General features: G+C 60.8%; 1 protein-coding gene across 1 annotated transcript in view; it reads left to right on the top strand.

Annotated features, from left to right (window-relative positions):
- Positions 1–27,668, top strand: part of ADAMTS2 (ADAM metallopeptidase with thrombospondin type 1 motif 2) — a 236,124-nt gene that overhangs the window by 122,966 nt on the left and 85,490 nt on the right. The window contains exon 4 of the mRNA XM_054583352.1: positions 12,020–12,222. Within this exon, the coding sequence (XP_054439327.1) occupies positions 12,020–12,222 (203 nt within the window). The remainder of the gene's footprint in view (positions 1–12,019; positions 12,223–27,668) is intronic.

Raw genomic sequence — 27,668 nt, 5'->3', positions numbered from 1 at the left:
GCCTGCAGGGGAAACTGAGGCTGGTGACTGGCGAGAAACCCCTTGGAGTGTGGATTCAGAGGAGCTGGTTTCTGGTGGGGCTTGAACTGGGGTGAAGGCAGAGGGGACGGGGGCTGTGAGGGGCAGGCTGAAGCTTTGTGGTTGGGAGAGAGGCCGGCGCTGCTCCTGGTGTGGGCCCGCGGACACAGTGCCAGGCCCCAGGGTGGGCGGGACAGCTGTAGCTGCGGGTGCCCGGGAGGCTGCTGGGCGTGCAAGCCCAGGACCCCAGCGTGTGTCCGGGCTGGGTACGGGGCCCCCGCCCGACGGCTGCCATGAGCCGTGCACCGCACTGGCTGTCAGCACCCACTTGCCAGCCGCCCGCTTCCCCCACCTTCCAAAGGAAATCCTGGGGAATCCTACCTTCTGTTGGGACCAGTGGGTGTGTGTGTTTTGTTCTGAGGTTCGCAGTAAATATTTGCACTGAACAATCTGCCAGTCTCACCGTTGCACCCAGCCATCTGGCCGCCGCGTGCAGGGAGTGGCTGCGCGGAGGTCACTCGGGGCCAGCACACCTCCCTCTGCTGATGGCCTCGGAGCGGCTTCGGAGCCTGGGGGGCTGAGTCTGGTCTTGGCGACCTGCCTGCCTTATGTGCTCTGCTCTGCTCTCCCCAATCCCGGCGCCCCAGGGACCTGGCTGCTGAAGGAGCTCTTGTCCCTCCCTGGGGGTGGGTGGGCTTCAGAAACCTGCAGGAGGGGGAAGTGGACAGGCGGGGAGGAGCCGAGGCCATTCGGCGGCTGCTGCCACAGCTGCCGGCAGGCAGGGCGGACGGGCGGCGGGCGGTGGGGGGGATTGCTGGGGCGGGGAGTCGGGGCGCTCGGTGTGAGGCTGCGGACAGCGGGCTCTCAGCCCTGTTGCACGGAGCCCAGGAGGGGCTGTACGGGCTCCTGCTCATGTGTTGCGGCCCTGCCACCTTGAGCCAACCTCGGTGGCCTCAACACTTCTGCTGGGCCACAGGGGCATCAGGCAGGCCCCCTTACTTCCCAAGGATGTGCCTGGGGTGCGGAGCAAACCAGAGCCCGGCCCCCTTCTCTCAGCCACATGCCTTAAATACAGTGAACTCCCCCTGTCCCCCCTTCCGCGCTGCAGTCCCTCCAAGGGTAGCAGGTGCGAGCACAGGGCAGAACCGGGCAGCCCTGTCTGGTGCCAATGTCCGTGGCACCGGCTGCTGAACAAACAACGGTGTCTGGCATGGGCAGTGCATGTGAGTGTGCGTCTGTGCGTGTGGGTGTCTGCATTCATATTGGATCCTTGTGATTGTAAGGGACAAATCCAAATTCTCAAAGAGCTGCAGAGTCCAGGAGTGTGTCAGCTTCGGCCACAGCTGGACTTGGGACTAAGCAGCGTCATCCCCTTCTCTTCACGTGTCAGCTCTGCTTCTCAGAGGAGAGGAGGTGCCGGCAGCCTGGCTTACATTTTAGCAGCTTAGCCCTCTCACAGCAGCGAGAAGGGACCGTGTCCTCCCAGAGACTCCCCCAAATGCTTGGCACTGGGGCTCGTTGGGCTCCTGGCCCAGGGGGCACTCCTGGAGTGGGGGTGGAAGGCTCACCGCACGGAGCGGGGACGGACGTCCACTCAAGGGGAAGCCAGGAGCAGCACGCAGAGGATGGGCCGGTCACCATGCACACAGAGCCAGGGGCTCCGCCCACCTCCCACAGGGCAGGTGGGCCCTGGGCAGGCCAGGGTGTTCCACGCCCAGCACCGAGGGGGCCCTCCGGGGCGGCGTCCTCCCCCTCTCCAAGCCCCTGTGTTCCCCCTGAAGTGCTGGAGAGAGCACAGGCCTGGGGATCGAGGCAGGTCTTGGCCCCCACTCCCGTCTGAGACTCCTGCTGCTGCTCCGTGGGCGGCCCGAGGAGCCCTCTCCCACTCCACCACCCCACCCCCACGCTGGACGAGCTGCGTCTGCCTGCGTTGCAAAAATTAATTCCAACTCGATAATAAAGCTATAAAGAGCTAAATGAAATAAACCTAATGAGCTTCTTTTAATAAAGCTCACCAAAGGGGCCCTGTGCCGACGGCCCCCGCGGGGCTGAGTCTGCTTCCTGCTCCCAGAGACTCGGAGCCTCGGAGCCTTGGAGCCTGCCTGCCTCCAAACAGGGCTTCTGCCTGTCCTGATTACGCTGCCCCATAAGCATATTTTATCTCAACGATCATCTTTAGGGGAATTCGCTGTCACAGAAGGAATGTCTCCTGCTCGTTGTCGAGTGGAGGGGTGGCTTTCCTCCAGATGCCCTCCCCTGGCTGGGCGTGCAGTGCACTCTTCGGGCCCCCGTCCTGGCCTGCCGCCCTACAGGGCAGGTAAGGGAGCTGGGCTGGCACTCTGGCCAGGCCTTCGCCAACTAACTAACATCGTGGCCTTCGGCCAGGTCCCTAAGTCTCACTCCCCCTTCTGCACAGGGCGGTTGTAGGGATTTAAGCTTCAGGGTCTGAGCACTGGGGAGGGGAAGCAATCAGTTGTCATATACATGCTTGATGATGGGACAGCAGACCCGGGGACTTGCAGAATGGCACACAGGCAGGGGACAGTCATGGGGGATTGGTGGGCAGGGGTGGGGGGTGTGGAAGGAGTCCAAAGCCTACCCTTCCCCAAGATCATAATAAAAGCATTTAGCTGAATTTTCTTCTAGCACTTCTGTGACTTCAATTTCATCATCCCAGGGCCCCAATGCACCTGGAATTTGTTCTTTTTTTAAAATCCTCACCTGAGGATATGTTTACTTATTTAAGAGAGGGGAGAGGAGGGAGGAAGAGGGAGAGAGAGACAATCATGGATGTGAGAGAAACGTTGATTGCCTCCTGCACGCGCCATCCAGCTCTGTGCCCTGCCCGGGGATTGAACCCACAGCCCAGCTCTGTGCCCTGCCCGGGGATTGAACCCACAGCCCAGCTCTGTGCCCTGCCCGGGGATTGAACCCACAGCCCAGCTCTGTGCCCTGCCCGGGGATTGAACCCACAGCCCAGCTCTGTGCCCTGCCCGGGGATTGAACCCACAGCCCAGCTCTGTGCCCTGCCTGGGGATTGAACCCACAGCCCAGCTCTGTGCCCTGCCCGGGGATTGAACCCACAGCCCAGCTCTGTGCCCTGCCTGGGGATCAGACCTGCAAACTTTTGGTGAACGGGCCACTCCAACGACCGAACCACCTGGCCAGGGCTGGAATTTGTTTTTGCTTAAAGTGTGAGGGCGGGATTAGAACATTCCCTTCTCCATCTAAACAGTTGCTCAACACCATTAAAAAAAGAAACCACTTAATCTCCACCACCCACCCTCTCTCCTCCCCTTTCTCTTGCAACAAACAACCATTTAGAGGTCAAAGGTAGCCATTTGTCAGTGTATAGTTTTGCAAAACCAGTGTTGCTCCTTGTATGTGTGATAATTCCCATCTGAGGGTATGTTCATTGATTTGAGAGAGGAAGGGGGAGAGAAACCTCGGCCGTCTCCCGGACGTAAGTCCCGTACCCTTTTCTGTACACGAAAGGACACCCCAACCCACCAAGCCACCAGGCCAGGATGGGTGTGCGTTTTTGACATAAATCGTGTGGCATTTTACATCTCATTATGTCTTCCTTTTTGCACCTGACGCTGTGTTTCTGAGATCAGGCGTCCACCTGCATGTCCCACTTCTCCCCTCTCTGTAGCACTGTGTGCCAGGCACCCGCCGAACGTAGCCTCCCCGCTCGCCCGCCGATGGCGCCCCGGTTCCTCCAGCTCCCCGCAGCCTGCCGTGCCACAGCCCCGGACAGCGCGTTAGGGACCTGGGCAAGCCTGCCGTCTGCGCACCCAAAAACGGCCCCTGGAGCAAGGAGCGGTCCAGGGAGGGTGCTGGGAGAGCCTCGGGACATGCTCTGTCTTTAGGACAAAGATCGGAAAGCGAAATAGCCGGCTGTCCAGTACTTGCACATAATTGACAGGCTCGTCCCAATGTCCACACCTGCTCCACTTCCACTATTCACCCAATCACCTGGTTTTAAATTGCTACCTGCCATTTACCGGTTTTATTTACTATTTTATTATTTGATTAGCTATTTACAATTTACATATAAACTAATATCGAAGGAGATTGGTATTATTAAACAGAGGGCAAGCGCGTAGTGCACCGAGAGGGCGGAGGCTGCGGGCAGGAACGGCGCTGGGGGCGCGGTCTGACTTCCGCTTCTCAGACAGGGGGGTGCCCCTTCCTGCAGGCCTGAGCCAGGTCCTGTGCGCGGCTGAAGGACACAGGTTCTTTTTTGCACCTCCGCGCGCCTGGCGCCATGTGACCAGGCGCTGGACAGGCAGACGCAGGGCCGTCAGCAGGTGCGGGCTGCGCTCCGCTCCGCGCTCCTGCATGCCCCCCCTCGCCGCCGGCCCCCCTTCAGCTCCCAGGGACACTGAGGACTTCTGTGTGTGACCTGTGTCCTCCCCACACCACAAAGAGAGAGACAGACCCATGTCAGCACACGGTCACAACAAGCCAAATACGCGTGTGAGTCTGGATCAGGCCAGCCTGGGCACCTGTGCGCGGGTTGAGAAGGCGGCCTGGTGGAAGGGGGGGCCTCGGTGGGGACGCTTTGTCTCTGGGGTGGCACTGCTGCAGTTGGCTCAGCTGCCCTCCTGTCTGGGCAGGGCCGTCATCCTGGCTCCCCTGCCACCACCGCCAAGGGAGCCCCCGCCTCCGCTCTGGCACGGGCCTCCTGCTCTCGTCTCTGTGCTCTGCATTTTTGGTTGCCTCTTTTGTCTTGAAGCGTCAGTACAGTAGGTTCTTCGGGAGGGGGCTGGGCATGCCGGACCTTGGAGAACTTACGTGTCTGGCCATGTCTTGTATTTGACTGAGACTTTGGGTGTAGCATGCAAGTTGGGAAATAATCTTTCTTCGGGAGTTTGAGGGCTTTGCTCTGTTGTTTTTCTGTTTCCAGTGCTGCCCCAGGGGTGTCTGACTACAGTCCTTCATGACCTCTCCGTGGCCACCTCCCTCAGCCCGTCTGAGCCGCCCTGAGAGTCTGCAGAACCTTCTCTGTGTTCTGAAGCTTCAGGCGATGTGCCCAGGGTGGGTCTGTTTGCACCAGCTGGGCCCTTGCAGTCTGGGAACACCTTCCAGTTGCGGGAAGCTTTTCTGCATTATTTCATTAATTCCTTCCTCTCTGGTTTCTTCTTCCTGTCTTTGTGGGGCTTCTGTTAAGTGGGTGAGATGCCTTGGGTCTGGTTTTCTAATTTTCTTATTTCTTTTCCTGATTGTTCAAGACTTTGTCTTACTGTTTTACTTTCTGGGAGATTTCTCAGCTTCATCGTCCCAATCCTCCCACTGAGTTTATCATTTCTGCTGAGGCTCCTTTAATTTCAAAGAAGGTTTCTTCCGACTGTCCCCATCCTGTTCTTGTTTTCTGGCTCTCGGAGCTTACTAATGGCAGGTCTCCCACCTTCCTCTGCACTCTGTTTCTTCCAGCTTCCTTTTTTGTTGTTGTTGTTATTTTGCTCTATCTTGCTGTCCATCTGCCAGGCCTGGGGCTCACCCCTGAGAGTGCGTGATGCCGGTGAGCTGCTCCTGTGAGAGGCTGGGCAGCGGAAGGTGCCTGGCTGCTCGATGCCTGCAGGTGGGGGAACCGTGGACACTGACACGCACTGCCCACCGGTCTTTGGTTCAGCACAGTCCCAGGGAAGACGCCTCCCAGTCTCCTGCCTAGGGGGTGACGGCCAAACCCCCAGCACTGCCGGGGGCACTGTGGAGGCCAGCCGGCGACTCCGTGTTCTTTCTATCTTCTCGTGTGTGACACTGTGCCTGTGCTCCCTACCACACCTGCCGCCGGCAGCCCAGACGGTTTTCCCCACCTTTTGGGGAGAGAATGAGCTTCAAGGACAATGTCAGCGTTAGTTCCTGAGGCCCAGGGTGCATGTGAGCTATGAACTAGTCCTGCTTAGGCCAATCTGCCCTCCACTCCCACCCGCAGAAGAACCGTGCCTTTGAAGCTCCAGCAGTGCAGACCGGAGAGGCTTGGCTCTCCTCGCAGCCGCTGGAGGTTCAAGTTTCTCAGATTCACGAAGTCTATGACCACGTGGCTGTCTGCTTTCCAGCCTCTAACATCTGTTGTTTTTCCTCTCCTGCTCTCCCTGTCCTTGTAGGCTTGTGATTTAAAAAAAAAAAAAAAGAAGAAGAAGAAGAAGAAGAGGAAGAATTCTTTTACTAAAGTTGTAATGGGGTTCTAGGAGGGAGCTAAATTGGATGCACGTGCTCAATCCACCATTTTTATTCAGAAGGCCCTTCTACGCTTGGACTTTGTATTCAGTCCCACCGCTCTATCCTGATGGTGTAGCACCATGACATTCTAATTCATGGTACTTTGTAACATGTTCTGTTTGAAAGTTAGGTACCCCTCATTACTGTCCTCTTTCAATATTGTTCTGGCTATTGTCATATACATTGTCTTCTGGTTGAATTTTGGAATTATTTTGCTAGGTTTCAACAGTTCTTTGATGGGGACTGTGTTAAATTTATAGATTAATTTGGAGGAGAATCAGCTTGCTACCAGGAAAGTTTGTTTTGTCTCCATTGCATTTTTGGAGGTTTAGCCTAGGTTTTATGACTCCGTGTGATCTTCATACATTTCTTATTCTTGTTTATTTTTGGACATTTTGGGGGGTATGTTCTTATAATTGATACACTCTTTTTTCCATTGCATTTCCTAGCTGGTTATTGCTATCTACCAAAAAGGTGCTGTACCAGGAAACATGTTGTGTGTAAGATGAGAAATACTGATTCCTTGTGAGTTTGGTAAAACTCTTCCATACAACCTTCTGGGCTTTTTCTTTTTTAACTATTTTTTTCAGTTTTTTCTGAGTTTTATTCAGGTTTCGTACTGAAGCCAATGATTAGAATTATATTTTCCATTTAGTCTAGGCTTATTGGAGCTGTGTTTTTAATTTTTGCTGTTTAGGACTTGAGGCCTTTCTTCATCTTTTCTCTGACTTTGTCTCTGGTAGTGACTGAAGACACAATTCTTAAGTTCTCTTTTTGTCATAACGTGTAGTCAAATTTGGAATTTGTTCCATAAGTTCTCAAAAAATGTGAGGACACATTTTTCCGGTTGTTGGGCTTAAACATTAGGCAGTAATTCAAACCCTCTACAGCCCCATCTCATGTTTTATCTAAATCTGTTGTTCTCTGGGAAAAAATGTGTTAAAATGCGTGGGACTCTGGCCTTGTCTGTTCCTCCTTGCAGGAGGCTGAAGCTCCGTCGGGCGCACAGGCTCATGCCTTTACGCCCTCTCAAGGAATTGTTTATCCATTTGCCCCTTTAACGCCTTGGATTATACTTTGCCTCACAGACACTGCCACACCTGGCTTCTTTATGTTGGCGATTACAGGGTAACTCTCTCGTCGCCGTGTGTACCTCCTCCCGCGTCAGCTTGTTAGGGTTACGTCCCTGCAGGTAATGCACCTCTGGCTTCTGTGCTGGCCTCTGCCCCTCCGCCAGTGCCCGCAGCTCAGCTCCGTGGCCCAGCTCCCAGCCCCGAGGGGACCCCTGCCACTCCCTGCTGGGTCCTGTGCGTCCCCCCATCACCTCTCTGCCTGACTCGTCACAGCCCTGCAGTTAATTTCCTGTGGCCACACAGGCCCCATGTCCCGTTTCCCTGGGGCTCTCCAGCCAAAGAGGGAAGGACAGTCACCCCGGAGCACATTCACAGGTGAGATCAGAGCGGCGAACAGTGGGGTGCCCCCAGGAGGAAGACAGCAGGGCGCTGCCAGGGAGACACGGCGAGGGGAGCGGAGAGCCTGTTCTAATGTGGGGTGAAACAGGCAAGTTTCCGCGGAGTGCCCTTTTAGCTGACACCTGAAGGCTGAGAGGGAGCAGGTCCAGTGAGAAACAAGGCGGAGATGGCTCCGTGGACGGGACAGCAGGCCGTCGCTGCACAGTGGCTTCCCGCAGCCCCACACACCCCTTCCCCGCAGAGAGGCTGGCGGGGGCCAGACCCGCCCCTGAGTCCAGTGCAAGGGATGGGGCTGCACACAAGCACTATAGCCCCTTCCCTCTGGGCCTTTGGGGGCTCCTGCTGGGCCCGCTCAGGGCATTGCATTCGGGTAGGAGCAGGAGGGGCACCCTTGGCGGAGAGGCCACACAGCAAAGACCTGGGCGTGCCATTGGCGCGGGGCCGACAAGCACCAGGCACCCGTGAACCCCGCAGGCTCAGAGCCGCCTCCCCTTCCAGTTCCCTTTCTCTGGGCAAAACATGCTGTTTCTACCAATGTAGGTTCCCCCCAACTGCCCCTGGCACTGGTGGACGGGGCCCCCTGGGCGACGCTAATGATGCTGGGCCCCTGCCCTGCGGCTTGTCTCAGCCACTTAGTTCCCTGATGCTAAAACGGGGCCCTAATGAGGGCAGCGAGCGGAGGCGCTGCCTCCTCCCCATGCGGGCGGATGGCTGTGGGGGTGGCGGAGCGTTGTCCCCATGAAGGGCTGCGGGTGGCCTGCCCTGCCCCAGATGCGGGGGAGGAGTGCGGGCGGGGCCCTGTGTTCCAGCGGCGGTGGGTGAGCTTTTCCCCGAACCTGCTCGTTCCCCCGCAGGACAGATGCGAGGGGGTCCCCTGGACAGAGCTCTGCTCCGCACCCCGTCCTCCCCCCAGTGTCGATCAACTTTTTGAGGACCCTGCCCAGTTTCTAGAGGATAAAACTGGGGACAGCCCTTGGAAGCTTCCTGCTGTGTCATCCTTTGCCTGGGACATGAGCAAAAAGAGCCCCAGCTGCCTTCCAGAAGGGTCCCCCAAAACAGGGAATGCCAGGCATTTCAATCCCTGTGACCACCCACTGAAAAGGTAGGGTCCCACCACAGACGCTTCCGCTCAACAGAGCGTCGCCTGCCGGGTCCAGTCCCCCCATCGACCATGGACCAGCCACCTGGCGACCAGCGACTTCTCCCCGCAGGGAGGCCGTGCACAGGGGCGGCAGCTTGTGATCCGGGCCTGGGCCAGTGCTGAGGGCTGGCGCAGCGGGCTGGGTGGGCTGCAGGTGCTCCCGGCGCATGGGCGCGTGGAAGGCCCTCCGGCCCCAAGGGCCCAGGAGGAGCAGGAGCCTTTAGACCAGGGGGGCGGCCCAGCACGGGGGCCAGCCTCAGGGGCCAGAGCTGGAGTCCTGGAACCCTGTGGCAGCCCACCCACGACAGCGCGAGCCCGCCGCAGCGCTCAGCGGGGGACAGGCCCGCTGGGACGGGGCGTGGCCGGGGCCTCTACGCAGTCTGGGCCGCAGGACCAAGCCCGCGGTAGGGACACTGAGGGGACACCCCAGATGGACAAGGTGGGGCAGGACGACAGCCCAGGCCTGGGTCCGGGGGAGCCTGCTGGCCTCGGGGCTGCTCCTGCAGGCAGCCTTCCTCGCTGAGCAGCCCTGGGGCATCCAGAGGCTGGGCGGCAGGGCGGGCGGCCCCGAGGGGCCCTGTCTTCCTGTCCTCATCTGCACTTTGACCTCTGCCTGGGGGCATCTCTCCGGGGGCAGGGCCTTTGGGGTTTGGGGTGTTCTACAGCATGAGGCTCAAGTTACTCACAAAATAATCATAACTAAAATAATAATCATAACAGTTGTGCTTGAAGTGAAACTGGCACCTTTCATCGTCCTTAGAAAACGTTGTTTCGATGGACCTGTAATGTACAATGTAATTAAAAACTGTCCTTGCTGGGCAGAGGCAGCTACAAGGTATGGTCCGGCCAGGCGGACCTGGTGGCAGCCCCCTCGCACTTCCCCAGAGAATGTCACGAGGGGTCACTGACACGCAGGCAACTCCCTGAACTGGAGGTGGAGGGGGCGCTCTGCTGCCCTCGGGGGTCAGGAGGGCAGCCGGCCAGGTGCCTGGGGACGCAGTTCTGTGTTCTGTCTCCAGCTGTGACTGCCACTCCACACCCACCTGTCCTGTGACCCCAGATTCTAATTCCTTAGAGAAACTGGCTATTCTAGGTTCTGTTTCACAAGAAATTTCTCAATTTTGAAATACTGTCGACCAACTGAGATATTTTTAAAACACCACTTGGCCCTAACAAGTGCCTGTGTGAGCCGGCCCTGCCCGGGGACCCCTCGTCAGTGACCCTGACGAGGCTGATAGCATCCAGCCTCTTCCCCAGGGAAGAGCTTTTTGTGGAAATGACCATCTCTGTGCTTCCCAAGGTGGTTTTGAAGGTGAGCTGTCCTGCTTGTTGGGAATGCAAAGAAATAAATGTGTAAAAATAGAGTAGCAATTCCTCAAACATCCGTCAGATGTAAGTGGCTGGTCTGTCCTCTGGGAGAGACAAGGAGGTCCCTGGATCACCTCCAGGAAGCCCAGCGGGCGCTGGCCCTGCCGGGGGTGCTGCGCGCTGGCCTCCCCGGGGCTGCCGGGCGCCGCCCGCCGCCCGCCGCCCGCGTGCACGACGGCGTGTGCCGGCCTCGGGGGCTGTAGGGGGCGGGGCGCGAGGGCCGCAGGAGGCGCAGGGACGCGCGCAGCTGCTCGCGCTGCCCCGGCTGCCTCCTCTTCGCTGTGTTGCTCCCCACTCTGCTTCTCCGGCACCTCCTGCGCCCCGCTTTTTCTAGAGCACCAGAGAGCTGCAAGCATCCGCACGTGCTGCTTGGCCTCTGTGCCGGGGCCCGGTTGCGGGCCTGCACCTCAGAGCTGACGGGCAGCCGGGGTGAGGGAGAGCGCCCCTGGCGGAGAGGCAGCCTCGGGGGCTCCGTCCGTCAGTCCTCCGGGCTCTGAACTGGGGCAGACGTGCCAGCCCGTGGGGCAGGGGTGGGGGGGCTGCCTGCCTGTCCTGCCGGTGCGCGGCCCTGCCTCTCGGCGGAGCCCCGTGGTGCAGCGCTAGGACGTGCTGGGAGCGCCAGGCCCTGCGTGGACGAGGCAGCCGGCGAGAGGCTTTGGGGCCAAGTGAGAAGACTTTCTCTGGAAGACTCTTAGGAGAGGCGGCCTGCAGGGATACTGACCACTGAACTGGGCCCTCAGCCCCATCCTCAGCTGCAGGGGCGGTGAGGCCTGGACGACGCCCTGGGTGGGTTGGCGAGGTCACGCTGACCTGAGGTCCAAGGTCCCTCCGGGGACAGACGTCTCTGACAAGCCCCTCCTCACGCTCCCGGATGCCGGATCCCGAGGAGCAGCAGGAGCCGGGGGCAGGGCCGGTCCAGGGCTGCCGAGCCCAGGGGGAGCGGAGGAGGGAAGCAAGAGGGCAGCCGCCGCCTGGCCGATGCTGAGGCCTGGTCCTCGGCCCCGGGCCTAATGGAGCTCGCCCCAGGCCCTCTCGGCTAAGGCCCCGGGCCCTCGCCCCGCCCCCACGCCGGGCCAGGTGCCAAGCCTGTGGGAGCAGGAGGTGAGACCAGGAAGACTGTGAGGCGGCTGTTGCAAGGGCTTGTCCTGGTCCCTGCCCAGTTCAGTCAGCAGGGGCCCTTCTCCTCAGCGGGGGCCCAGGGCCACCCACAGGTCACCTGGAGACAGGTGACCACGGGAGGTCTCAGGTGGACCTGGCCCAGCGATGAGGACCTTCGCCTCAGCGGAGGACTAAGCAGGAAGTTCTGGACAGAGCTGCCGGGGGAGGCCCTGGGGGCTCACACTGGGCCTCGGTTTCTCCGGTGGTAACGGGGTGGCCACACTCGGGAGGCCAGCCCCTGGGCACCTGGCAGCCCTTCCTGAGGGCGGAGTGTGTGGGGGAAAGAATGGGGCTGTGCCCGCACCCACTGGCAGCTGGGCAGCTGGGCAGCGGGCTTCGCGGCCTCTCTGCTGGTCACCGGGCGCCAGTCTGGGCTCGGCGCTGCTGCCCAGGCGACGGTGCTTGTGCCGCTGGGTCTGAGCTGACTTGGCGCCACTGTCACCCTCCCTGCAATCCAGTCTGTGCTCCCGCAAAATGGGACAACAGTGTCCTCTGTTTGCTCTAAGTTTTCAACAAGATGATGGCCAAGCCGGTGCCAGGCAGGTGCCAAGTGGCATCGGAGTGGGGTTTCGCCCTGCTGCCCCGTGCCCCTGGGGAGCCGGGCTGCCGCACACTGTGTCCTCTGTCCTTCCAGGGGCCTCGCTGGGCAGCCTGGACAGCCTCAGCCGTGCCCTGGGCGTCCTGGAGGAGCGGGTCAACAGCTCGAGGCGCAGGGCCCGCAGACACGCGGCCGATGACGACTACAACATCGAGGTCCTGCTGGGTGTGGACGACTCGGTGGTCCAGTTCCACGGGAAGGAGCACGTGCAGAAGTACCTGCTGACGCTCATGAACATCGTAAGTGGGGCAGGCAGCGCGCAGGTGGGCCAGGGCGCCGAGCTCTGCGTGGTTCCCCGGGGGCCCAGGGTGGGTGGCGCGGCCACAGGGAGGCTGCTGGGCCCCGGGTGGGAGAGGGCGACTGTCCCGTGTACCACACTGAACCTGTTTTCTCACCTGTCAGTGGGGCAGGGGGAATTCTGACTTGGCAAGGCTGTTTACCCACTGAGGCGATTTTTCCCAAACTCCAGTTAGTTGTGACCAGTTTTCTTAATTTTTGCCATATGTGCATTGTACCTGGACTGTGTATTTTCCTATAAATCAACTGACCTTTTAAAACTTAAAATTATTTACAAAGGAAACCTTACTTTACATAAAGGTCACCTAATAGTAAAGCATAAAGCTATTTAAAAAAACGAGAAACAGGAGCTGGGTGTGCATTGCGGAGGGGCCGAGGGGCACCCAGGCTTCGGGAGCTTCCGGAGGGATTGAAGATCGAAAGGGGACCCATTTCTCCCCGCGAAGCGGGGCTATTTAACAGGGTGTTTGTGTGGCACCTACGCCTGTCGGGCCGTGGCAAGGCAGGAGCCCCTTTTCTACTCGTCGGGAGAGGGGAAGGGGCCGACAGTCATTGCAGGCCCCGCCCCGCCCCGCCCTCCGGCGGCCGCCTGATTGGCAGCAGCGGGGCACAGTGCCCCGCTGCTGCCTGCGCATGGAGCGCCTTCCCTGGTGGCCTGATCCCTGGTGGAGGTCACAGCGAGCCTGGAGACCTCCACCTGCACAGTGCCGGCTCAGGGGAGCAGGCAGGGGGGCAGCTGGCAGAGTCGGGTGGGGGTGGAGCAGGGGCATCCTGTGCGTGGGCCTCGACCGGGAGAACGGATTTGTGGAGGGAGGCAGACGCATGTGGAGCTGGCAGTGGGCAGGGCAGTGGGCAGGCCCAGCGCCTGGGACCTGGAGCGCAGCAGGCCCGTGCCCGGCCCTGGGAGCCTTGGTTTCCTCGTCGTTGAAGTGGGTCCGTAGTCTCCATCTCTGGGGTCGCCGAGAGGATTAAATGAGGTAATGGAGGTGAATTGGCCTTTCAGTCACTGAATAAAATGTGGTTTCGCTGTCATGATAGTGGCGATATTTAATTCAGCAACAGCACAGCTAGAATTATCCTTCAAAAAAAAAAAGCCCTCATGCAAGGATATGTTCACTGATTTTAGAAAGAGAGGAGGAGAGAGAGAAGCATGTGTGCGTGCTTGGTTGCCTCCCTCAAGGGCCCTGCCCGGGGGCCTGACCGCAGCCTTGGGGCGTGGGGCGGGGGCCAGGGCTAGAAGGGGCCTGAGAAGCGCGCGGAGCACTCGGAGGGTGGGCGCGCCCCTGGTGACTTCCTCCTGAGCCTGGTGCGCGGGGTCTTTCTGTCACACAGGCCTCCTGCCACACCAGCCTGTAGGAGGAAGTCTAGAACTTTCTCTTGGTGTTGCCAATTAACTTCCAGTTTATTCATTTACACCATCCCCATTAAACTGTTTTAAATTTTGGATAATAGGATGGTTTGGTTCACCTCTTGAAAAGCATGAGAAATATAAAAATTCTTAAATTGAAACAAATTTTACTTCTGGGAGATAAACCGAGGAGCTAAGGAGTAGGTGGGCTGTGTCTTTGTCCCTGTCTCAAGGGTTCTTTGGGTGCGTGCTTGTCCCAGGCACAGCCGGTGGCCCTACGGAGGCGGAGGCCTGCGGGACAGCCCCGGGCTCAGGGCGGCAGGCGGGAGACCTGAGCCCACCTCCCACTGCGAGCGCAGGCAGCGGAGGAGATGGAACGGGCGGCTTGGGGCATGTGTTGCCTTGACAGCTAATGCTGTCTAAGGCCCTGTGTCCTCATTTAGGGCGACGCATACCTGGGAGAGTCCTGGGGGTCAGTTCAAGATGCGCGGAGCCCTTTGGTGGTCTTGGAGGAGGGCAACAGAGGAAACCCTCCATGTGGCTAGTGGCTGCCATGTTGGACAGTGCAGCCCTGGAAGCTTTGTGCACATCGGGACTACCTGCTGTGCCCTTCCTCTGCCCTTGACCAGGCGCATGGTGCCCAGCGGCAGCAGGGGCAGCCTGGGTGTGGGGCCTCAAGACCCTGAAGGTGCCAGCTCGCCTGGCGCCGGGGGCCCCCAGAGGTTTGGCCCAGCCACGTCTGCCTCTCCTCATGATGCCCAGCTGGTTCCTGGGCTTCCCGGCCACAGATCCAAGGCAGCAACGTGGAGGATAGATGTGGCGACCGCCAGCCCAGACTGCACTCCAGCTGAGGCGTTGGGTCTGCTGTGAGTGAGGATGGCCACAGCCAGGGTGGAAGTGCTCCCATGGCGAGGCCCTGGGCCCAGGCATGCAGGGGTGCAGCCCGTCCCTGAGCAGGCCACGGAGGCCGTGGGAGCGGGGGCTCTGGTGCCGGTCGCTGCAGTGGGGGCTGGGAACGCAGGGCACAAGCGGAGGAGAGGCCCCAGCGGGCTAGATGCCGGGGTGGCTGGATGCTGGCCACTCTCAGCTGCGTGGTTTCTTGCGTTGCTCGGAGTGGTTCTTCCCGTGGGGTCTCTCTGTGGCAAAGCCTGTGCTGTGACGAGGGTCCTGATGTGACATAGACATTTCAGGTTCATCAGATGTTCATGTTCTGCCTCTTCCCTTCCATTTCCCAGCCTCCCTTGCACTTAATTTGGGGCTGTGTTCTAGGAAGTGACGTGTGTCCCCTCCTGGCCCAGGCAGTTTGGAACCGCGTCGCCCGTCCCTCACTTCCTTTCCCTGCCGCAGGGACCCTGCACCCCATGGCCCAGGAGGCCAGCCACGACGTGGGCGGGGCCCCCACCCGAGTTAGGCTGTGGAGTACACCAGGCAACAAGACACCGTGCAGTGGCCTTTTTTGGGCTAAGCTGCTGAGACGTGGTGGGGTCTCCCTACGGCGGCCCAGCCCGCTCTCACGAATGCGCCCAGCCCCTGCCCGGACGGGCCAGGTGAGGGTATAGCTGCCAGCAAGATGGGGTGCTGGCCTGTGGCTATGGGCTGGGGTCTCTGCTCTGTTGGGGACACACACGATACATAAGTGAAAAACCAATGAGGTAGTTTCAGAGAATGACAAATGCAAGGAAGGAAATAAAATAGCTCGTGGACTAGAGAGGACAGGGGAGCTGGGGAGGGTGGGCCACTTTGTAGACGGCACTGTGCCTGGAGGTGGCCCTAGAGCTGAGACTTGAATGATTGTCCTCGAGGGGAAGGCTGAGGGAGCAGTTGCCACAGCCTATGGCAGAAGGCGGGGCAGGGGGCGGCAGGGAGCAGGGGGCCCAGGGCTGGGGGAGGCTGGAGGCAAGCTGACCCGGCTTGGATCTGACCCTCAGGGCAATGGGAAATAGCCAGAGGTGCCACTTCCTCCCTGCATTAAAGGGCAAGACTTTTTTTTTCTTTTTTTCATAGGAAAATGGGGGTTAATCCACTCCTTTCTCTGCCTTAGGCGCTCAGGAGGGCAAGGAGGGCTGGCAACTTTTGTGGAGCCCCTCTGCTGGGCACAGCAAGGGCCCCGCCATGCTGCGCCTCCTGCCAAGCCCCCTCTCCTCCTCCTTCTCCTTAAATCTAGAAAAGTAGCATTCTTCATGCATCAAAATACGTTACATTTAACGCAGACAATACGTTATTCACAGTGGGGAGTTAGGACACCTTCATGCAGACCTGCGGGGATTTCCTCCCACGCTGTGCCGCGGCCTCGCTTTAGGGCAGCACACACCCAGCAGCCCCGCGGGCCACAGGTCCCAACGCGGCTGCTGCCCGGCTGGAGCGGATCCGCACCGACTGCCGACCAGGCCCACACCAGGGAACCTCTCACTCGCCCGTTACTTCTTCCTAAGCTGAGTTCAGTTCCTGGCCAACCGAAGGTGCATTTTAACGTTTTCGGAGCCAGAATGTTCTCTGTTCTTTCGCCTCTTCACGCTGCTGTGATCCAGTCCCGTGGCCCCACTGTTCCCAGCCCTGAGTCCTCCTGAGCTGTGGTTCACTGAGAGCCACAGCTGGAATGGACTTTTTGTTGTAAGTTGTATTTATTTGATGATAATGAAGTTGCATTTTTAAAATTGTATATTGTAAAACAGTGATCATCTTATAGTTTTATGATTAGCCTATTCACGTCCTTTATTTTACTGGGATTTGAATTTCTTTCTTGTTTACTTTGAAAAACCTTTATACTAAAATAGTTAACTTTTTACCTGTCATCTGGGTGGGAAATAGTCTTCCAGATTTGCGGTTTGTGTTTTGTTTTGTTTGGGCCTGGTTACCGGTGGCTCACAATTGCATGTGTAATCACGCCCTGAGACTTTGGCCCCTGTTTCTCCCTGGCTGCTGTGTTTGGCACTTCATGCCACCCCCAGGAGTTAGTCTTCAGGGCTCCGCTCCTGTCGGTGGCCCTGGGGGTGACTCCCATGGCCCGTTGTCAGCAGCATCATTCCCCAAACGTCTTGTCCCATGGACTACCTGCCATTCTTGTCACACTGGCCAACCGGGGCAGACAGACCTACGCCCAGGATGCCTCCCGGGACAAAGCTCCGGGGCCAAGATGAAAAGGTGGCCTCCTGTTCAAAGAGCAGGAAAAAAGCACCCTAAAAAGTGCATGTAAATCCTCTCCTTTCTCCTGCAGTCTCTCTCTCTCAACTTGTCAAGGTTGTAAGATTTTTTCTTTATCATCTGTAAGTAAAGAACAGTTAGAATTTTAAGTTATTAGCCTAAATATTACCATTTATCTTTGTATTGTACAAAAGCTGTTTGAAATGCATAACTTGTATGAAGAATCTGCACAGTTAAACAGGTTTGTGTTTTGTGGCTCCTGCCTGGAGGGCACCTCAGGCAGTTCAGAAGTTCAGACGAAGCACAAGCTGGAGTCTGGACGGTTGGGAGGAAGAAGCGAGGAGCCCGGGACAGAGCCAGCGGAGGGGCCTGACAGCTGCCTCGTCCCACTGACGCCGCGGCTGGAGGCACTCAGGGCGCTGCGCCCTGCCCAGAGGGTCCTTGCAGCTCAGCTCCTGGACAGGGGTGCGCGAGACGCTCCCTCCCCGAGATCTGCGCGGGGCTGTCTGCCCAGGGCCGGGTGGGGGGGTGGCCACAGCCACGCCCCAGCTTGAGATGCCATGTGGCACGTGCACCCACCCCGACCCTTTTGATATCTGTGTCCAGGTCCCTGACAGGGGCCGAGGTCAGTAGTGGTCACAGGCTGGGGAGTGGGTGGCCGAGAGCTTCTCCTAGGGAGGTGGGACTGCACGTGAGCCAAGGCCTCCCTGTCCCATCCAACTTCACTTACTTAACACAAATTCAAAGGTGAACCGAAATTTCCAAGACTGGCAACTGCAGATCGTTAAGCCCCAAGGACGGGGCCCTTGAGCGCACAGGCCGGCCCCTTGCCCAAAAACCCAGGACCGGCAGTCCTATGCGGGACCCTGCAGCCCAGCCCCGCCTCCCGCACCTGCCCTGCCGGCCTTGGGGCTGTCCTCCAAGGCCCGTGCCAGTCCCTGCCCGGCAGACACTCACCCAGGCTACCCTCCTCTCGGCTTCTGCCCAGTTGGAGAAAGCGGCGCCTGAGGCTGCGCGGGGGCCAGGCTCTGGGCCTCGGCCTCACCCTTGGGGCTGGGACCCCAGGGAAGGCCACTCGGGGGCCTCCGCCTCGCGGATGGGTGGCCTGCCCGGCCCTGCCGGCTCCTCCGGGCTGCCCCCCACCCGGGTCTGCACAGCAGGCCCCCGGCTGCCGTCCTTTTCCTGCCCCTCCCAGCCTCCACAGGCTCTGCCAGGCCCAGCCCTGGGGGCCGCAGCGCCCCACTGCCTGGCTCGCCCGTGGGCTGGGGAGCCTCTGCCCTGTCTGACCTTTCCTCCCCGGGAGCGCACTCCCTGCTGTGTGTGTCAGCCTTCCCAGGTGGATACAGCCAGCCCTGCGGAGCACACCTGCCGCTGACTGTGCTGGGGAATCCGCACACGAGCAGCCTGGCTCGCCAGCGCCCGAGCTGGTGTCCGCTTGCAAGCTCGGCGCTGTGGCCGCCTGCGCCTGGCCTCCCGGGCAGCCGTGCTGGGACGCAGCCCTGTGCTCGTGGCTTCTCCAGTCACCTTGCCAGGCACAGGCAGCGGCCCTTCTCCCCCAGCTCAGGTGCCCGCTAAGCCAGGGGTAAGTGCTGTGGGGGACACCCCAGCGAGGATTAAAGTAACAGGTTTGCATATGCATTTTTAAAAATAAAGTCTATTTGTGCCAAGACTTCAAGAAATACAAACTTTGGGCCCAAGATCAGGGCTTCCGCTGTGGCTTTGAAGCACTGATTTCAGTCTGTGCTTCCCCAAGACGCCAAAGGGGCCTGGCTGTGCTGCTCGGGGTCTCACTGTCCACGGGGCCCAAGCTGCCGGGAGGAGTTGCCGGCTGGTTGTGCTCCTTGTACACGGAAGGTGGACCATTGCGGTCGCTGCGGCCGCCCCGGAGGGCGGCCCCTGCTTGTCCTTTGCTCCTGCGACTCTGTGCTTCCAGGAGACTTGCCGGAGGCCACCAAGGTCCCGGGACAGAGGTGAGGTGTCTTCTCCGAAGTTCCGCTTCTTTGGACAGCAAGCATTTTTAAACCATCCAAGTTACATTAAAGTAAACTCGGTCATATCCCTGAGTCAAAGCAAAAGAATTTCTCAAGATGCGCTGGAGATTCGGAAACAGAGCCAAATCCAGCCCATCCCCCTTCCTCGGAAATAAACTTCCCCTGGCTCGAAGCCCCACATGCTCTCCGCTCGCCCCCCCCCACAACTGCCCTGCTGCCTCTACGCTGCTGTGGGGAGGGGCCAGGACGGGAACAGTGTGGCCGTGGCGCTAAAAGCGGTCACTACCTGGTGCTAAAGACATTCGCTACCGGGCCCTGAAGAGACGTCAGGGCCGCCCGAGCTGCAGCCCCAGCCCCAGCCTTCCGGGGCTGCGTTTGGGTCCCTCGCCGCGGCGCCACTGCAGGGCCCTGTGAAGAGAGCGCGGGGCGTCACAGGAGGGCCAGCTCTGAAGTCAGAAGCAGCTGAGTTGTAATCCTGGCTTTCGTGCACCTGGCAAAGTCCCTGCCTTGCCCTGAACTTGGCCTCCTCAGTTCTAAACCTCCCAAACCCTCTTCAGGTCACAGCGCCTGTCCAGGGGTGGCCCCGGGTGACCAGCTTCCCTTGGCCCTCTCCAGCGCCTCCTGGCCCCGCAGCCAGAGCGCCCTTCCCCTCAGGGGTGTCCAACGTCTCAGCGTCTCTGGGCCCCACCCAGAAGAAGAAGAGTTGCCTTGGGCCACACATTAAATACATTGCAACACATAATCACACGCACAAAAAATGTCATCATGTTTTAAGTAAATTTACGATTTTGTGTTGGGCCGCATTCACAGCCACCCTGGGGCGCAGGCCACAGGTTGGACTCCCTGCTCAAGGCCATCGCAGGGACCTTGCACGGGAGCGGAGCTCCACACTCTCCCTGCTCAGACCCCAGCCCAAGCCCACCGCCTCGTCAGCCCGGCCCAGCAGGCCCGTGCGGTCACTGCGGGATTCTTTGCAAAGCAATTGAACGAGCTGATCTTAGCCATTTTAAGGCAGCAGAGCAGGAGGAGCAAATTTCCGGGCAGGGGAGCACTCTCCCCCTGCCGTATCACCTGCTTGTGTCCTGGAAGACCCCCGAGCCTCCAGGGCACCTTGCCCACTAAACGTAGGTGCTACTTCGGCCCACGAAGAACGTGGCGTCCCAAGCGCCTTCTGAGCTTCCGGTGCCGAGGCCATGCCCTCGGACCCCTCTGAGCGTGGAAACAGGTCTCTGTACAGTGTGTTCTTAAAGTGTTTGCTGAATGAATGGTTTCTCTCTGTGCCAGGACTCAGATTTTTTTCCTCTTTTCTAATTTAATCCAGAAGTTGGCCTGGGCTTCCCAAAGCCTCGCCAGGGTTTGCAAACAGCAGAGGCATGTGGGCTCCATTTGTCAGCAGCTTCCAGGAAGGCTGGGGCCCTGTGGCGATGGGGGGGAGGCTGCGCGGCGGGGGCGGCAGGAATGCTTTCTGCTGATCCCGGGGTGGGCGGGTCTCGTGAACCAGCCGCAGGGAGACGCAGCCCCCTGTCCTGGTCACGTGTCTCGGATTCTGGTGCCTGGGACAGAGCAAAGCGTCTCTGAAACCAGACACTCACCCTTGGTGCCTTCAGTTGCAGGGAATCAGGCTGAACTCCCAGGCAAGGAGGCACACAGGTTTGGGCCTGGCCTTCGCACCGCGGGCGAGGGGCAAGGACAGGGAGCAGAAGCCCAGTGGTCACACACAGCTCCCCGGCGCCAGGGCCTGCTGGTCCTGTGGGCTGCGACGGGGTGCCCACACTGTTCCCGCTCCTCATTCTTGTCCCCAGGCGCCACCAGGAGGTAGGGCTGGCAGGGCCAGTGCGTGTGTGAGGCTGCCACGCCGCTTGTCAGAGGGAAGCTCTCTCTGATGCTGGTGGGGGCCAGGCAGGAGGCATGGCCAGGGGCCGGCGTGGCTGTGGGAGACACAGAGTGGCAGAGACTGTGGTGGCCGAGACTCCGTGCCCTGCAGAGCGCCCTCGCTGTGGTCATGTGGGAGTAAGCAGGCCCCATGTTGCCAGCTCTGTTTTAAGTCCAACTTTTATAGGAAATCAAATTATTTTTTAATGTCAGCAAATTGAAATGAAGACCTCACACCGCACAAGGGAACCAGAGCGCAGCTGCAGGCAAGTCTGGCCCGTCAGTGGGCGATCGCTCCTTCTGGCCTGGGCAGGCGGGGGCCTTTGCCTGCCCCGCTGCATGCTGGGATGGGGGAGTCATCCCACCCCCAGGGCTGTTGTGAGCGTGACTCGAGTCAGGCTCCAGAAAGGTGCTCACACAGTGCTGGGCACATGGAGGGTGTCCCACAGGTGGGCGCCATGCCTGCTCACGCGTTAGCACCTGGGGCCCTCTGATCCCCTGGTGTGAACTGGCCACGCTGGGGGCTCCGGGTTCAGAGATGAACTGCTGTGTTCCTGTGCTCAGAGGACCTGGAGTGTGGGAACATCAGGGAGCAGAGCAGGACTGAGGAATTGCACCCCGGTTAACGCGGACTATCAGGAAGATGAAGGGCACTGCAGGGTGCCTGGGAAGGGCACCCCTAACGCAGAGGCAGGCCTCGCTAGGACGCCCCCGACGTGTGCTGGTGCCGCTGCAGGGCGGAACGGCGTGCGCGAACGCCTAGCAGCATCGCCGCAGCTCCGTGCACAGCGGGCCGTGGGCGGGCAGGGTGCCGAGGGGAGGCAGCACACGAGGCCAGCAAAGCCCCTGTGCCAGGCCGGGGCCGGGGTCTGCTGCGATGCTGCGCGGGCGGAGTGCTGAGGCTGGTTTGGGGTCTTAAAAGAGAAACACCAGTCTCCGGGAGTCTGCGGCGCAGCCTCCGTTGTCAGAAGTGCCTCTGCCAGGGCCTGAGGAGGCCGAGCGCCTGCGGGCGGCCCTCAGCGAGGCGCTCGACGCTTCTCTACGTGGCCCCAGTGGGCCTGCGGGACTCCGGGCCCCAGACAGGGTCACCGAGGCTCAGCGAGGGTGATGGCGTGACTCAGGCGAGGAAGATGGGACTTCTGTGCCTGTGGAGAGGCGCGTCCCCCTCAGGGACCCGGCCCAGGTGACATCCTGCCCCCACTGTTCTGGTGGAAGAGCGAGCGCCCCGAACCCCCAGGAGGGCCCGCCGAGTGTTCTCGCTCAGCCTGACTCCGACAGCGTTGGGGGACACTCGCCCACCCCGGCTCGCCATCCCACCTGGTTCTGCGACCCCTGGCTTCGCCCCTTGGCTCCTCCACCCACAGGGGCTCCCCGTTCCCTCCAAGGTCCGCGCTCCTGCCCCGTCCTGCGCCCACTCGGCCTGTGTCTGCAGAGCGCCTGCCACGCGCCGGACAGCGTGTTGGGGCTGGAGGGTGGCGGGAAGCCCGCCTGGGGCCCCGCCTGAGTGGGGGCCCGTCCCAGTGCTGCGGGCCGACACGCGCAATGGTGAGGAAGATGGAGGAGGTTCTGAGGGGCGTACCGCGCCGTCCTCACCACTGCCTCTGCCTCCCTCCACTGCCCCACGTCCCGGCCCCTTGGGGGAGGTCCCCTGACAGCTGACAAGGACGCTCCGCCTCCCTGGGGGAGCGGATGGCTATCAGAGTGGGTGCGGGAGCCCCCATGAACCAGGAGGGCCACGCGGCGGACCTCCTCAGTGGCAGCTGAGCTGGAGGCAGCTGCGGAGCTTGTCCGGTGCAGACTCCCCAGAAGGAGGGGACAGCTGGGCCGGAGCAGCAGGGAGCGTGTCCCAGGGCGGGGCTGCGGTCCGGCCTGGCGTGGCTGCCACTCCTCCCGCACCTGGTGCTAAGGTGCGGTCCAGCAACCCTGGGGCCCTGCTCCCCTGCCCGGGGGCCCCTGCCGGTGTGTCTCGGAAGGGTTAGGGGTTCACGCGACGCAGCGCACGTTTAACATGAGGCTGCAGGGCTCCACTAACCTGATGTGATTGTTCGGTCCCTGGCCAACGGCCTGGCACTAGTAAGTGTTGAATAAACATCTTTTGAATAAATGAGTAAGTGGATTCCCGTACAGTGATCACGGACCCAGAGACTCCCATGAAGAAACAGAACCCACCCCGCATGGTGCCGAAGTCCCAGGCGCCCTGGGGCCCTTGCACATCGCTTCCCACGCCCACGGCTTTTCCGTATCACAGGTGCTGGATGTTTGAAAACCCAGTCCCAGGGCCTGGTGACCGTAATTGCAGCAGGTTTCCCAAAACCGCTTTCCGAAGCCTTCGCCCTGACTCCTGCTTGTGCTCCTGGGGGCAGGCTTCCCGGCCTCTCCGAGCCTCAGCCCCCCGCCCCGCCTCCCGGTGGTGAAAACAGGCCTAACGAGCAGGTGCCTGGCACAGGTCTTGGAAGGTCAAAGCTGACCAGTGAGGTGCTACCGTGTCCTTTGTGTCCATGACATCTGCCCAGCAGCTGTCGTCCCCGAGAAGCGTGGCTCTCATGGGAACACACTTGCCTGCCTCAGGCAGCGGAGGACAGGGCCCGGCAGGCCCGCGGCAAACCCTCTGCCAGTCCGGGGAGAAGGCACGGGCAGCGAGCCTCCCGCTGGCTCCGACAGCAGCACCGGTGCCACCGCGGACACACGGTGTCGCGTCCTCGGCAGATCCCTGGATGGGGGGCGTGGGGTGGGGCAGGCTCGGAGGTTTGGGACAGGAACCTCTGAGGGTCAGAGCTGGCCAGGGGGGGCGGGCGGTGGGGAGCTTGGGAGCCAGCGGGGTGCAGGCTCCAAGGAGGCTCCCAGGTCTCGGGAGCACAGGTCTGCTGAATGTAGGGGTGGGTGACAGTCCAGCAAATGCGGTGCTGACATCGCTGGCCCTGCAGAGGGCGGCCTGGGGGGAGCAGCGTCTGTGTTTGCTGAGAATGAACCCTTGCAGCCGGTGGGGACCGGTGGCCCTGGGACACTGTCCTGCAGTAGCCTGGCTCTGGCTCTGGGCCAGCTGAGGCCTCCCCGTGGCCCTTCTGGCCCAGCGGCACTTGCGGGGCGCTCATGCCCTCCCCCAGGTCTGGGCTCCCCACTCCCCTGCGCCTGGCCCCTGGCCCATGCTTCTGGCGCCTGTTCCAAGCTCCGGGGCTGGGGGCGGCGTGGGCGCTGCACAGGAGGACAGACCCCATGCCCGCTCTGCTCCCAGTGGCCATGGGGAGGCTGGCGTGATTCCCCGTCATCTCTTTGGGGAGGGGGCAGAGGAGGCCCTTTACCTGGGCTGCTCGGGTGCACTGGGCCCCCGATCCAGGCCAGGTCCGGCACCACACGGTCGGTCCGCTCTGCAGCTTCCCCCAGTCCCAGGACGGCGACGTCCATCCCACCAGCACAGCTGGAGCATCTGGAGCCCACACACGCCTCTGGGCCTGTTCGCTGTCCTCACTCCACTTAGCGCCAGGTCAGGAGTGAACTCCACTCGTGCTGTGTGGCCTCTGCTTAGGGTCCGAGTGGGAAGCAGGGCCGACAGCCCTCAGATCTGCCTGACCTTAAAGGGCTGTGGGAGCCACAACAAGGAGGGGGCCATAACCCTGGGTCTGACTTCCCGCCTCTGCTCAGCCGCCTTCCCTTCCCTCCTTGGTCAACCGGGGCACTCCCTGCTCCCCGTCCCCATCTCTGGGGCTCCCCGGGTGCGTGACACCGTCCTGGTGATGCATGCGGCCCTCTCTCTCTCCTTGGGTGGAAATGGTGGTGGAACCGCAGAAGAATATGAATCACAGCAGGAACGAACATCACTGTGGGGACGCGTTGTGTGACATGGCTGTGCCTTGTTGGACTCAGGTGACAGAGGTCACATCTCAGGGGTGAAGGTCGCACCCCACAGGCTCTGAGGCTAGTGGGGAAGGGGAGGGTGGCTGTGGCCTCCCTGAAACGCTGCTCCTGGGGACAGCCCGGGCTGGGCCCGGGCTCGCAGCTGCACAGGGCAGAAGAGAGCCCCCCCGCAGCGAAGGGCGGCTTTCACGTTGTCACTCAGAGCCGGTCCCAGCTCAGTGCCTAGTCCAGAGCAGAAACTTGGCTGCGCCTTTTCATAAGCAAAGGGAGCATTACAATGTGCTTTCCCGAGCGAGAGTCCTTGGCTGCTGTCCATGCAGGAAGGGCTGCCGCGATGAGTGTTTCCCCCCGGGTTTCAAGGCTCCTGGATCAATTCCTCAGACCAGGCTCAAGGACACTGTCCCAGCCTGCCCGCTGCGGTCGGGCTGAGGACAGCAGCGCCCCCGCACGCAGGCCTCGGGGCGGCGCGGGGGCACAAGGCGCTGGGGCCCTTGCCTGCGGCCCAGGCCACTGCAGGGCCTCGGTGACCCTCTGCTCTCACACATTTGCCCATTTCCTATTGGCCCGCAGTCTCTACAGCTATCCCCTCCTCCATTTATTTAAAGCTCTTCGCTGACCGCCTACGGTGCGGTGCGCTTAACACTGCTGGGGACACCGCGGTGAGCAAGTAAGAGAGGTGCCTCCTGTACCCAGTAATTGTCAGTTCTAGGAGCAACTCCCCAGCGGGCGTTTTAGGTGCTCCGAGCAGGGCACGGGTATGCTGAGGGGAGAGCATGCAGAGCCAGGGGGCCCCCGCGAGCACCAAAGCCCCGGGCGGGGGCGGGCTCCGCTGCTGGGTCCAGCCAGGCCGGGCCCACCTGACAAGACGCAGCGGCGTTTTCACTTTATCCCAGTTGCAGTGCGAGGGCTTTGGGGTGGAGGCAGGGGGTTAAGCAGGGCAGTAAATGCCCCCCTCCTTTGAAATGCATTTATTACTTGGACTTTGATTCTTGAATGCCCTTCAGATATTTCAAGAACCCAGCAGCTGGCAAGAAGAGGGAATTCCAGGCACGAGCCTTGCGCAGGCGGCAGGACAGGCTGCAGGGCTTCAGGAAGGCGGAGCTGCGGGGCCACGGGTTCTTGGAGGGAAGCCGCGGAAGTGGATCGCAGAGAAGCCAGCCGGGCCGCCCCGAGGGCCTGGAGGGCCTGCGCTTGAGGGTGCCCTTGAGGGTGTAGGCCAGAGGGAGGAGGTCGGGTCTGCTCCCAGTGGTGCCTGAGAGCTGAAGGGTGGCGTGCAGGGGACCGGAGCAGTTGGGCTCTGTGCCTCCTGCCCGCCGGGGAGGGGAGGTCGGGAATGGGGAGCAGGACGGTGTGAGCGAGGCCTCGGGCGGCCCCATCCGCCTTCAGGGTCCCCTTTTGCCACGTCTCTCAGCTCTCTGGTCCGCAGAAATGTTGTACCTGAGTGAGGATGTGCCTGTTTTGCTGGAAATTTTACGCATTATTCCCAGTGGTTCTCACAGCCACGTGGGCGCCGCAGGCTTCCTGCTTTGCAGCTGCACCTGAGCAGCACCTGTGGGGAGAGGGAGGCAGATGGAATTTTCCCAGCCCCTGGAAAGCTGGCATGGCCGTGGGGGGCAGGCGGGGCCACCCCTTGGCCAGCGGAGGACGGGGCAGCGGGGCCCTGTGCTCAGCACGCCGTGGGGGCTGGGAGCCAGCCCCGAAGGGGGACCTCATCGCTAGGCTGGGTCTCTCCCACACCACACTGCCCAGGCCGGTGGTCTCTGGGGGGGTCCTGCCTCTGGGAGGGGGTGGCTGGGGCCTGACCTCAGGGCTACGGGGAACGCTCTGGAGGGACTATGAGGTGGGGGCCGCCCCAAAGCCCGGCCACCGCTGGGAGGCGCGAGCATCACCGAGCGAGACCAGAACACAGCCCGCTGGAAGCCTGCCTGGGAGGAGCGCGCCGCTGTGCAGCGTAGAGTGCGGCGGCTGGAGGCCCCGCCGATGCGTTCCTCGTGAGGGCTCTCACCCCGGCTTGCAGGCAGCCGCCTACTGCCAGGTCCGCACGTGGCAGAGAGCGACAGCTCTCAGGCGACTCTTACAATGGCACTAATCCACCAGGGGAGCCCCACCCACGTGGCCAAATCTAACCCCCGTCACCTCCCATTACACGGGGGTCAGGGTTTCAACATATGAATTTGGGGGACGTAGTCAGTCCATAGCAGGGCTGTTTGTCACTTGTCCCCCCTCCCTCTGGGTGGGGGTGCGTGCATGGCACAGCCACCCTGCATCTGCACACGTCTGTCCCAGCCTGCTCTGAGCAGCAGCCCTCCAGGCTGCAGGCCTGTGGGTTGGGTCCCTCGGGCTTTGTGCTCTCTGCTGCGGACTCCCCTCCTGCTGGCCAGCACCCCTGGGCTCTCTGAGGCCCAGCTGTGTTCCCAGCCATCTTGCTCACTGTCCCTGGGTCCCCCCTACATAGCTGGGAGCTTGGCAGCCCTTACAGGCCTCTTGCTGCTGAAGCTTCTCGTGTCTCCATTTCTCCTCTCTGAAGCCACCCCAAAATGTGAGCCAGTCCCCCAGTCCCCAGCCAGCAGGTGGGGGCGGCAGTTCAAGTTCCTCCTGCATCATCTCCAAGATCAAGGCCGGTTCTCACCATCCCTGTCCTGCCCTCGCCCCTTCCTGCCCCTGCCCTCCCCCACCCCCACCCCCGCCGGCTGCCCGGGGCCCTCCCTCTGTCACTGCCTGCCTTCTGTATTTCAGTCAAGCTCCAGGAGCCAAGTTGGCCAGTTTTGCTGGTAATAGATAAAGCGGCTACTTTGAAGACAAAAAACCCCTTTCTCTCTTGAGAAAAACTGGTTGGTAGGGCTATTGTCTTGCTGTGGACTAAAATACCTAGTTTGACCCTCAAAGCTGGGCCAGGCTGTCTGCATTTCAGGGGTGTGCACCCCACCCTGAGACCCCAGGGGGCCTGCAGGCGGCAGGAGCGACCGGCAGGGACAAATCCAGCGTTTTACCATTTCACCGCCATTCCTTCTCTCGCATGTGCAAATTCAGTCCGGAGCAGCTCTGTGCAGTGGGGACTGTCCCTTGTTCTACAGAGGGGACGCTAAGGGAGGCAGGCCTGACGTAGGTGCTCCTGTAGGTCTGCCAGCCCCACTTCCCAGGGGCAGGGCCGGGACAGTGCTTGATCTGTCAGTGTTTGAGTCTC

The sequence above is a fragment of the Pteronotus mesoamericanus genome, unplaced genomic scaffold (assembly GCF_021234165.1).
Source record: "Pteronotus mesoamericanus isolate MK-2021 breed Mesoamerican mustached bat unplaced genomic scaffold, CSHL_Meso_final contig_730, whole genome shotgun sequence".
NCBI classification, from domain to species: domain Eukaryota; kingdom Metazoa; phylum Chordata; class Mammalia; order Chiroptera; family Mormoopidae; genus Pteronotus; species Pteronotus mesoamericanus.
Note: the sequence above shows the minus strand (reverse complement) of the source record. Positions and strands in the feature narration are given on the sequence as shown.